This window comes from Rattus rattus, chromosome X (assembly GCF_011064425.1).
Source record: "Rattus rattus isolate New Zealand chromosome X, Rrattus_CSIRO_v1, whole genome shotgun sequence".
NCBI classification, from domain to species: Eukaryota; Metazoa; Chordata; class Mammalia; order Rodentia; family Muridae; genus Rattus; species Rattus rattus.
The window spans coordinates 32,205,990-32,219,143 of NC_046172.1; the positions used below are offsets into that span (position 1 = coordinate 32,205,990).

General features: G+C 38.8%; 1 protein-coding gene across 1 annotated transcript in view; it reads right to left on the reverse strand.

Moving 5' to 3' along the window:
- The window catches only part of Cdkl5 (cyclin dependent kinase like 5), a 183,341-nt gene that overhangs the window by 36,454 nt on the left and 133,733 nt on the right, over nucleotides 1-13,154 (reverse strand). Inside the window, 2 exon segments of the mRNA XM_032889581.1 lie at nucleotides 1,764-1,844; nucleotides 10,774-10,963. Coding sequence (XP_032745472.1) covers nucleotides 1,764-1,844; nucleotides 10,774-10,963 — 271 coding nt within the window.

Here is a 13,154-nt window from a genome sequence, read left to right on the forward strand (position 1 = left end):
AATTATAATGTTTACTTTCCAAGCCTCCTTCCAACTCCCATCTAGCCCTCTCCACTCTCCTTCAAATTCACGGTCCCTTTCTCTCACTAATCATCATTGTATTTTTAACTAAAGAAAAAACACACAAAAGACAGGAAGCATAAAGTTGTGTTTAATTCCATTTTCTACTCTGTTCTATTTATATTTATATCATCTGTATTTATTTTTTAAAATTACTAAATGAATAAGGCCCAGATTGATTAAGTATTGACTACACGAAAGAAGGTACTGGCAAAACCCAACAATTTCTGTCTAATTAAAATCAAAGAGTGTTGAGGGTTCATTAAAAAAATAGCAGTTCTCAATCTGTGTTAATAACATCAGCGCTTCATTAGAGTTTCATACAACATAGTATTTGATATTTAATTAAATTAGGGAAACATTGAGGCAGAAATGCTTTACTATGAAATTTCTGAAATCCTTTATAGGATTAATGGACACTGTGTCTCTCTAGAAATGTTTTATGGTATGTGGCCTTTCCCTAATGCCAGACACCCTCATTTACCCTGTTCTCTGAGACACAGGTGAACATACCCTAAACAGAGCAAAGTTTAAAAAGCCCAGCTCAGTAAACTTGCCACTGTGCTAAGTGCGTCTTTTAAACTTTCTACACACAGTAGAGCTTGTGTGCAGATGACAGCTGAATGAATGGGCATAAAGCAAAACTAATCCATAAGCAAGCATTGATGTGCCATTCTAAAACAATCAATTCTTGACTTTACATTTACTTCCTGAAATGAAAACTGGGGAAATATTAAAAAAAAAATAGTTTTCACTCAAGGGACCAGTGTCTTCCGAGGTAGAAAATCTTTACTTGCTTATTTTTTAGACAGAGTCTTTGTACCTCAGGCTAACCTCAAGGTTAGAGCAGTCTCCCTGTTTCAGCCTCTCAAATGCTGACATTATAAGCATGTGTTACCATGCCCAGCAAGAACATCTTCAATAAGGAATTTTGAAGCTAGAGCAAAAACTCAGCAGTTAAAGCACTGGCTGCTTTTCCAGAGGACAGGGTTCATTCCAGCATGCACATGATACCACAACAGCCTATTACTCTTGCTTTCAGGACACTGATGCCTTCTTTGGCTTCCATGGCACTGCATGAATGATGCACGGGCAGACATGCAGACAAAACACCAATATATAAAAAACAAAGAATTTAAAGGATGCTTTTAGTAGTTTGGAGTAGGATATCTTTTGACAGAAAGGCTAGCATGAGGAAGAACACTCAAGCCATTATGCTATAGAGGTGATCCTAAAATATCTAAAGAAACGTCAGAAACAGCAACCTGCCTTGGGGAGAAGAGGTGCAGTCAGATGACAGAAAACAAAAGAGAGCAAAACAAAACAACAAAAGACTCACTGACTCATACTCCACAGATGCTGCAGAGTCAATGTTCATAGAAATAATTATACAATCTTTCGTCTTATAACATCCACTTTAAGATTTGTTTCAAAACCTATGCCTGAGTAGTTCTTGAGTGTCAACAGATAGATATTCATTATTCTGCCCATTTTAGGAAAGTAATTTACGGATTACATGCTCTCTCTAGATGGTCTGAGACATCACTAGATTCCTGTTGCAATTATAAACAAATTACATGCCATTTAACATGACATACTCCCCATTAATCATCTGCTAAGAAAACATTTAATTCATAAAAGCATGCTTAAAAAGTATGCAGAGGAGCATCCATAAACCAAAAGACTTTTGTCACTTTTCTTACCTTCATTAGGTCAAGTAAAACACTATTTAAAATTCCAAGGTATCGTCTCTCTAATGACTGAGGATGGTTAACAGCTGGAAACTGGAAGAACAACACAACATGAATATTAGCATTTGAGGAAGGATATGTGCACATATGCTTCTGACATTACACAAGGCCACATCTGGACAGCAATCATTGCCCTAGTGTTGATCTAAGTCAAGTTACTATTTATATATTACTTTTGGTGTCTGTCTATTTTAGATTATGAATCAATAGGACTAAGTATTAAATACTGGGAAAACATACAGGTCAAAGAATATACCTAAAGCTAGATAGAGAACACTGAAACTTGTAAAATGAATAAAAGTCTGGGCCTATATATCTTGAATCTTGTCTGCTTGCACAATTTGCTTCTGAAACAATTTATAGACAAATACTGACAAAGTGAAGAACTAACAGAAGGGTCATGATAGGATATTACATAAAAATGTCTTGGCTTGTCCATAAGAATGTGCAACTTGCTCCTGAAAATGGAGACATAAAAGAGGGGGAAAAAGGCAGCAAGAGGCCAGAACCTGAAAGACCATTTGAAATAGTGAATTTAGGCATTTGTTCTATTATTGTTTTAAATATACTCTTCTAATGATCTCTTTTTAAAATCTTAAAGTTGTAACCAGAGCAAACATAGGCACCTAGACCAATAAATTCATTTTAAATAGAGAAAGAGAATTGTTTTGATGTTGTATCCTTCTGCCAATCCACATTTGACAGAATCTTGAGTAGTACCGAAGCATTGACTAAGATAACGGCAGGACCTACTCACATATACACCTGCTAAACGGTGAGTGCTTGTTACTTGTAATACAATTTCTTTTATGCTAACATAGAAAGGATTTCAAGGTAGGGAAATCCTTAAACATGCCAAATAAAAGGATTGAAGGACTAATTATGTAGTAATGTCAAACAAGATATTAATAAATACATGGGCTACCATCCCAGCATTATATTCTGTAGGGCAAGAAAAAAACTTGAGGAATTTGTTTTCTGGTTGGAGCTAAACCATGGTAAGGTGGCGCTCAAGAGGATGAGGCAGGAAGGGCTTAGGTATGAGGACACGGCGAGACTCTGTGGCTATAGAAGAACCTGAGGGCATCTTGAACTCAACTGTGAAAGAAAAACAGCAATGTGATGCTGTGTAAGGCATTTTAAGTTTATTATCCTTACAATATAGAGATGGAGGAAAATGATCAGAAAGTTCAATAACCAGTTCAAGGAAAGCTACAGAAGGAGAGAGCAGAAGTACCATTTGCATCTAAGCCTGCGATCCAAATGCACTCTCTTTCCAAAACAAAGTACCTCTCCCAAGGGAGCTGCATTAGTGCCTTTTGATGCTACTAAGGCATTAACTACCAGCGTAAAGGGAGTGACCCCTGTCAGGCCATGATAAAAGATCCTCCACCATATTACTCAGCTATCAAAAACAACGACTTTATGAAATTCGTAGGCAAATGGTTGGAACTGGAAAATATCATCCTGAGTGAGCTAACCCAATCACAGAAAGACATACATGGTATGCACTCATTGATAAGTGGCTATTAGCCCAAATGCCTGAATTACCCTAGATGCCTAGAACACATGAAACTCAAGAAGGATGATCAAAATGTGAATGCTTCACTCCTTCTTTAAAGGAACAAGAATACCCTTGGCAGGGAAGAGAGGCAAGATTAAAACAGAGACTGAAGGAACACCCATTCAGAGCCTGCCCCACATGTGGCCCATACATATACAGCCACCCAATTAGACAAGATGGATGAAGCAAAAAGTGCAGGCAGACAGGAGCCGGATGTAGATCGATCCTGAGAGACACAGCCAGAATACAGCAAATACAGAGGCGAATGCCAGCAGCAAACCACTGAACTGAGAACAGGACCCCGTTGAAGGAATCAGAGAAAAGAACTGGAAAGAGCTTGAAGGGGCTGAGACCCCATATGTGCAACAATGCCAAGCAACCAGAGCTTCCAGGGACTAAGCCACTACCTAAAGACTATACATGGACTGACCCTGGACTCTGACCTCATAGGTAGCAATGAATATCCTAGTAAGAGCACCAGTGGAAGGGGGAAGCCCTTGGTCCTGCTAAGACTGAACCCCCAGTGAACTAGACTGTCATGGGGAGGGCAGCAATGGGGAGGATGGGAGGAACACCCATAAGGAAGGCGGGGGAGGGAAGGGATGTTTGCCCGGAAACCAGGAAAAGGAAAAACACTCGAAATGTATATACGAAATATTCAAGTTAATAAAAAAAAAAGATCCTCCACCAATAAACTTTAAATAAGACTTTGTTTCTATATCAGTGTCTCAACCTGTGGCTCACAACCCCTTTGGGGATTGAATGACCCTTTTACAGGGGTCATATATCAGATATTGATAGCAGATATTAACATTACAATTCCTAACAGTAACACAATTTCAGTTATGAAGTAGCAATAACAATAATCTTCTGGATGGAGGTCACTACAACATAAGGCACTGTATTAAAGGGCCACAGCATTAGGAAGGCTAAAAACCACTGTTTTATATTTTTATACTACATATCCTACTTTTTTTTCCTCAGGAAGGACATGTTATTGAAGAGAAAGAATGCTGAAAGCTAAAAGCTCTTAGAAAGATCACAATAAACAAAATCGACCAGGACAAGGAGTTTGCTGTAAGATTGTGTCTCTTAGGAATGACAGAAGCTACACACATAAACCCTCACCAAAACGACCATCTAAACATGAGGTGAACAAGGATACCAACAGATATGCTAATTTGGACACGAAAAGCTCATATTGCCTCAACCCTGCACAAGGAACTATAGGCAACTAAGAAATGCTGAGAGCGGGAGAAATAGTTTTTCCCAGCTAAGTGAACATCAATTGTTTATTGAATACCTATCAGTCAACCCTGCAGTGACGATATATAGACTAAGCAGGTTATAAATTGAATATTTATTAGCTGTGCAGTGGTAGTGCACACCTTTAATCTCAGCACTTGGGGGCAGAAGCAGGTGGATCTCTGAGTTAAAGGCCAGTCTGGTCTACAGAGTGAGTCCTAGGACTACACAGAAAAACCCTGCTTGAAAAGCAGAGAGAGGGAGGGGAGGAGAAGGCAGGGGAGGAAGGGAAGAGAGAGCACAGAAGGACGCCTACATGGGAGGGTTTGGAGGGAAGAAAGGGAAGGGGTAAATGAGGAAATTACACTATAATTTAAAAATATATAAAATATTTTAAAAATGACCAGGCAAACTCCTAACTTAAAAAACATGTATATGTTCTTGAATGAAATGCTATTCTAATGTGAGATATTTCAGCAAAGAGCCAAAGCTGAAGCATGCAATTTTAAACTACATCCTAGGTCTTTGTTTTTGTTTTTATACTTTCTTAATTATTTGGCTAATATAATACAATGTGATGATCTCTTTACTGAACACTAGCTATATACTATGCGCTGGTCTGGGCATTTCGTTTATTTTCAGTGCTAGGGACAGACTCTGGCTGGATGCATGCAAGCTAGGCAAGCACTCTCCTATGCAGGCATCCTCTGGCCCTTCAAGTACTTCACACAGATCAGTTCATCTTCATCATCTATCACCATTTCACATGTGAAGAAATCAGAGACCCAAGAGAATGAAACAGCTTCTGGGAGTTACTGAAATAGTAAATATGGAGACTCTGATGGCCTACTTCCACTATGGGACATTGATAATTACTTCGTTCAGCTAATGAATATAAGCAGAATGGCATATTGTGGATTTTTCAGTCTGTATAAAAGCAGGTGCAAATACAACGGGCATGCAGAATTAGTTACTGGTTTGATCATGGTTGTCAGTAAATGCAGTTTATGGGCCCTATGCGCTCAGCTGTCTGTCACACAGAGTCTCAAAATATATCATGACGGAAGAATTTTCCTTCAAAAGACACTGTTAAGCCTCTAAAGAGACCACACTAATTTGGTTAAGACACTATGAACACTTCAGACTAAAACATAAACTTAGTGAGGTCTATAAAAATCAAACTGTCCTGGAAAGAAGAATTTCCCTGGAGGATATTTACACACAGAGCTGTCTTATGTTGTCTAGCATTTTATAGAGATCGGTGTTCAGTGAGGAGGTCTGTGAGCAAACAGGACCACAGACAAGAAAAGAAATTTATGATTTTAGGGGGTCCCCTAAGTTTGAATGTGGCCTCTAATTCACGTGTGATTTATTCTTAAAGAACTGTCTTAAATTTCACTCCTCCCCAAAGCTGTTCCAATGACACATCAGATATGATTTCTAACTTTGCAGAATTTGTGATGTGCTCATGGTCTAAATCACAATGAAGTATGTTCAAAGCAGAATAGGGAAGTACAGTGCAGTATACTCTGCTTTCCTATAAATTTATAGTTGTCCAATTACTTCAGTATGAATTTATTTCTGTGTTTTACATTAATAGATTTTTTGTTTTGTTTTCCTCTATGAAATCCTTGTATCTATGTGGCAGAAGCACAGCTCATAATACCTTCCCTTTAGATGTTGGAAAAAGAGAATCATGAGGTCAAGGCAGTCTAGGGTATACGGAGTTACAGGCTCGCCGTGGCAACTCAGTAAGACCCTATCTCCAAATCAAAACCAAAATTCTAGCATCTATGAAGAACTAAAACAAAAAACAAAAAGCAAGCAAGCAAACAAACAAACAAAAAACCACTAAGCATCTAAACCCCAGACTATTCAATCAACAAATGGGTAAATGAATTGAAGACAGTTTTCAAAAGAAGATATATAAAAGCCAATAAATATTTTTTTAAAATGCTAAACAACCTTAGCCACAAGAAAAACACCAATTAAAACTGCTTAGAGATTCTCTCTTAACCCCAGTCAAAATTAAAACATCAGGAAATGCTGGTGAGGATGTGAAGAAAGAAAAATCCATATTCACTGCCAATGGGAATGTAAACACAGCTACTATAGAAATTAGTATGATAGTTCTTCAACAAAAGCAGAAACAGACCTCCTAAGTGATCTACTAACTATACCACTTTGGGCGTCTGCCGAAAAGGAATTGACAATGGCATAGCACAGACTTACTTGACCATCCATACCTAATGCAGCATTACTCACAACAGCTAAGATAGGGATTCAGCCTGGAGGCCTAACAAAGATGAACAGATAAAGAGATGGTAACATAAAAGCGCAATGGAATCTTAATCAGTCATCAAGAGAAAGGAAACCATGTCGGTTGGAGAGAAATAAATGAACTGAAGATAATCACACAAGACAAAAGAAGCCACACTCAAGAAAGCAAGTGTAAGCTTTTCTCTCATCCATGCAATGTAGATTTCACTCCAAGGCAGAAGGAAGAGGTCTGGACAGAGGCGGGGATGAAACCAGCCAAAGCAGTGGGCGAAATAAGAATATATCACATGTTTCATCTAAGATGCAGCATCTAGGTGTGTGTGTGTGTGTGTGTGTGTGTGTGTGTGTGTGAGAGAGAGAGAGAGAGAGAGAGAGAGAGAGAAAGAGACAGAGAGACAGAGACAGAGACACAGACAGGCAGAGACAGATAGAGATAGAGACACAGACAGAAGACAGGGAGGGAGGGAAGGAGGGAGGGAGAGAAAGAGAGACAGACAGACAGAAGACAGGGAGAGAGAGACAGAGACGCAGAGACACAGAAACACAGACAGAGACAGGCAGAGAGAGATAGAGATAGACAGAGACACATACAGAAGACAGGGAGAGGGGAGAGGGAGAGGGAGAGGAGAGGAAGAGGGAGAGGAGAGAGAGAGAGACAGAGAGAGAGACAGAGAGAGAGATAGACAGAGACACAGACAGAAGACAGGGAGGGAGGAGGAGGAAGGGGAGAGAGAGAGGGGGAGAGAGAGAGAGAGAGAGAGAGAGAGAGAGAGAGAGAGAGAGAGAGAGAGAGAGAGAGGGAGGAGGACAGGGAGAGAGAGACAGAGACACAGAAACACAGACAGAGATAGGCAGAGAGAGATAGAAATAGAGACAGGGAGAGACAGAGACAGAGAGACAGAGACACAGACACAGACAGAAAACAGGCAGAGAGAGATAGAGAGAGACAGAGAAGAGAAGAGAAGAGAAGAGAGAAGAGGAGAGGAGAGGAGAGGAGAGAGACAGACACAGACAGAAGACAGGCCGAGAGAGATAGAGATAGAGATGAGAGATGGGGGGGAGGGAGAGAGAGACAGACAGAGAGCTATTTTTAGGGAGAGAAGGGGACTATTTTTAGGGGGATGTTAAGGGACCAGCTACAGAGGGCAGGAGGAAGGATGTGGGAGGGCAATAAGGGCTGTGACTAAGAGCGAGATACAGTGATATACATGTATGAATGTAATAAAATTATTTTATATGCAACCAAAAGCATAGAGAACGAAGTGAGGGTATAAAGAAAAGGTCTTAATTTCTTAGTTGGTTTCTGAGCCATTGAGTAGGGCTAGAAATGTCAAATGTTGCTCACCGTTCAGATTCTGCAGCATAGACCTAATGAGGCCTGAAATAAGTAGCAGACCGAGTTTATTGACATTATGAATTCTGCAGCCGACTATTTATTTAACACTACGCAACCTAGCAGATACCATCCTAGGTGTGCTAAGAAGGGTACAGACAGTTTCTTTCCTCAAGAAATTCACGAGTCCAGTGAGGAGGCATATTCTTGCAAACAGCAAAGATAAAGTTCAAAAGATCAACTTGAAACTAACTGAAAGTTTAAGCAAGGTTGAAGAGGTGAAAGAGGCACTAGAGGGGGCAAGAAAGGCAATGCAGTTGTATTGGATGGCTAGGAGTCAACTGTCTAACTTGACGGACATCTAGAATTTCATCTAGAATTTCCCGGGAAAGGGGCCTCTGAGCACATCTGTGCAGTTTTCTTGACTACCTTAATTGATGTGGAAAGACCCATCTTCCATTCCTGGACTCTAAAAGACGGAGGAAGACAATTAAGCAATACTTCACCTCTCTCTGCTTCTTGACTGAAGATGAAATGTGACCAGTTCCCTACCAGGATGGACTGCAAACCAAACTATGAACCAAAACAAAGCCTCTCTTCCTTAAGTGTCTTTGCTTGGGGTATTTTATCACAGCAATGGGAAAATAAACCAAGACAACATATATTAGTTTTTATGTTTAACGTTGTAGGTGCACTGTCTGTCACTGGCAATTTCTGTCCTTTGGAAACTCTGACATGGATAAAGAACAATTAAACAAATATATGAAATAACTTAGTGTTGTGTTAAGTGGTAACATGGGGACAAAGAAAAGGGTATTATGGGGAAAGAAGGAACATTATGGAGGATGGTCAGAGGAGATTCTCTTTGTTGATAATACAGTCACGAGGAGAGATCATGTAAAAGGTAAGAATGCTCCAAGGAGAAGAAACCATCAGTCCTAAGTTAGGAAAGAATGAAACCCTGGGACGCCTATAGAGGCCAAAGAAAAAGCAAGTGTGGTAAGGATCTGGAGGGAGGCATATGGAGAGAGGTATGAGAAAAGGTCAGGTAACAAACAAGCCCCAGCCATGCAGTGCCTCACAGGCTATGGCAGGGAGTATGGAATGACTGCCAGTGAAACAGAAATTCAGTAATTATGACTACCTTTATTTTACTTGTGAATATATTTATTTGCCTTTCTGTTAAACCAAGAGCAAGTTCTGTTTGTTGTCACATTTTCAGCATCTAGGATGAGAAATGTTCCATTAACTGTAAAATTAACTTGTTGAATCACATGCTATTTGTCACAGAATCGATGGTCACTGTTTGGTTAATAGAAGCAAAAAGAAAAGGAGAAAAACAAGTCTGAAGTAACTTAGGCATATTTGGAAGAAGAAGCGAGAGCAGAAAGGAGAGACAGGAATGAAAAAACTATATGCCCAGTGGGTTATTTCTCCCAAGTGACTGGGCTCAGTAGAACTTTGGTCTGTGTCGCACATACACATGTGAGCAGTAGTGCTCTCAAACGGAAACTAAGATCCAGAAAGTCAAAGATAACACTGTGAATTTGTCATACCATGTTAGTTGATGGTTGCTGAGGGAAGAAATGTTTCCTTTAGGGACATAACTGCTGGTAGGTCACTCATACATATATGGGAAGCACAAGCTAGAGTCAGTGTTATTAATAACAACAGGAATAAAAATAATGGAAGACAGGAAGCTTAGAGGAATGTGAGGTAGGGGGAATGAGAGGGATTGGATAGAGGTAACGGTGGTTGGACATGATTGAAATACATTATATACATATACAACATTTTCAAAGAGTAAAAAATAGATTTAAAAAGATAATAGCATAGTTTGAGAATCATACAATTTGCATTGGAAAAGAAAATAAAAGATGAGATGATGAAATTATTTAATAATTTCTACAATGACTACAAATTGACACATTGGCTCAAAACTTAAAAAGCTGCTTTTGTGGGTAGATGGAAATAAAGAGGATTCTATATATTTCTTGCCATTCTGAGGAGGTACCTCTGACGTTCCTCATTTGGACAAAGTTTATGATTTCTAAATTTTTTTCATTATATTCTGACTCCTACAATGATTTAATGTTTCACTGTCAATGTGCAAGAAATATCTGTGTAGCAGCCTCTCTAAATCTGCAGAATGCAAGAATTCATGGCTGCCTTCAAGTCACCGCAAACCAAGTCACCTCAGTAGACAGCAGCTACTCACACATTTCTATACTTTGCACAACGAGTATAAGATAAATGTTTGGAATATAATAATGTAGATGATACAATGACTTTGAAAAAAATCAAACTTTAAATATTAGAAAAAAGACATTAGCAGCTCCTATGTGACAATTGTGACAATTTTTTTAAATTTCACAAATACTATATACGAGTCAGAAATAAAATACTGCAGTGAGGATTAAAAATGCTGTGATAGGAAGGGAGGAGTGTGCATTGCATAGCTTAGGATTCCATTGTGCGATGAACAGCAGGATAAATACTGGCAGACGGATTCCATTTTGGATTTTAGCAAAGCCTCTTACCCGGAGTCCATGGAAACGAGGATTACTATAGAAGAGCTTCATCTGCTCAGATGGAAGTGGTCCTAGCACCTTCTGAATAGTAAAGAGTTGGTCAATTTCACTTTCTCCAGGAAATAAGGGCTGTCCATCACTAAGCTCTCCAAGAATACAGCCCACTGACCACATGTCCACTGACTTTCCATAGGGGGCTCTGAAAAGCAAAAGAAGAGATGGTCTTAGCCATTGAAGACACAAAATGGTTTAATAATTCCCAACTTATGTTGGACCAACTCAAGACTTAAAACATGCATGCACTTAAGGAATTTAAAAGGGCTGCTAGCAAAAGTAGGACTGCCAATAAGGAATTAGAGCCATACAAGCAAACATTCAGAACACAAGTCCATAACCGACACTCATAAAGAAATCAGTATCTATCTTGAACATGAATGGCTTTAATAAACCCTAATGTAATGTACATACTGGATGAGAGCACCTCACTTAAGGAAAGGAATGTTCTCAGGAAATGTATTTTCTCAAATAATTATCCTTCTAGCTTGCTAAGAATCAAAATTTATATCCATTTTTTGAGTTTTAGTCTGGTACAATGTGCCATTGCTCTGTGTAATTTAAACAAATACTGAATGTTATTTAACTTCTGACTGCTTAGTATCACAATTTCCAACAGCTGAGTTACTTAATTAGAACTGGACATTCTATGAGGCATTCTGATAGCTCATTCTCTCAAATCAGGTTTTAGTGTTCTTAGGAGTTTGTAGTTCTCTTTCAGTAGAGAGCTGCAGAGTCTGCTACAAAGAGAGCCTGCTACAAATGGAAGCCAAAAATGAAAATCTAAGCCTCCCCTAAAGAGCCTTAGAGCTCAGTATCTAAAGCCTAGAGCAAAATTATTTATGACAGTTTATTAAACAAAAACTATATATACAGTTTCAAAAATAAATAATCCAAGCCTTCAAACGGAAACTGAAATAAAATATATGAAAAAATAATCTAATCTCAAATGAAATTCTAGAATGCCTTTTTATGATAATAAAAAATTTAAACTAAGCACTGCTAGCATACAGAATATACTTAGGTTAATAAGTTACTGCAACAATAACTCAGTACTTCATTTATCTTATTTCCTTCCCACAAAAAAGCAATCTAAAACCACATGGAAAGTGCATTTAGACATTTTTGATAGCTTTCTGAGCAATGAAGCATACTGATTTTAAAAACATTTGAGATAAAGAAAACTTGTCCTATGGTACTGGATTAAGAAACCTATGGAAAAACCTCACACATTCATGACAAGCTATTTTAATCCTATCACCTAATTTGAATATTTTATGCAGCTGAAAGTATTTTTGGATATCAAGGACAAAGTCCTTGGAATGTATAAATATGTAGACTCTTAATATAAAATCAAATATCAATTTCAGTAAAATTGTTACACACATAATATGGTACTTAAACTAGGACCATGATTAATTAGCTCAAGCTGGCTGTGCTCAGCTCCCATTTTTGGCAACTGTCAAACATTTCTAAACACAACCTCAGTTTTCCAAAGGGTACTGTTAGAGAACAGATGTTCTCTAAAGACTCATAATAAAGTTATTCTCACACTACCTACCCTCCATGGGACTATTTTATAGGAAAAAAAAACATATTTTAGCCAGGGGGTGGGGGTGGCATACACCTTTAATCCCAGCACTTAAGAGGCTGAAAGCTGCAATCTCTGTGAGTTAGAAGGCAGCCAGGTCTACAAAGTAAGTTCTAAGACAGCCAGAGTTGTTATGCAGTGAAACCCTACCTCAAGAACAAACAAAAACAAAACCAAAACACATTTTCAAGACTTTTTCTACCATACTTGAGCTCTTGGTTACAGTTCTAAGAACGATTTACTTCCTACTCATTTCTTCATTGGCAACTAGTGTCCAGTAAATTCAAATTCCAAATCCCTCAGAGAAATATAATACAGCACAATGAATCTACAAAGATACTCAGGAGAAATGCAGATAGAAATAAAGAACCGAACAACACCAGACCCAAGATCAGAAATTAGAAGAAGCCGGTTCAGTGAGTAACATGTTTGCTATGTAAGCATGAGAACATTAGCTTGATCCCCAACACCCACAGGAAAATATGGGTCTTGCAGTAGATACTTGTAATGCCAACACTGGGAAGCAGACACAAAAGATCCTGGAAGGCTCACTGGCCAGCCAGTCTAGCCAGCCAAATGAGCTCCAGGCTCGGCAAAAGACCTTATCTCAAAGAAATAAGGAGAACAATAGAGGAAGAAACCCAGTGTCAAACTCTGATCTTTCCATATGCACTCATGGTGGTATGTGAGTACACATGTACACGTGCATGCACACACACACACACACACACACACACACACACAC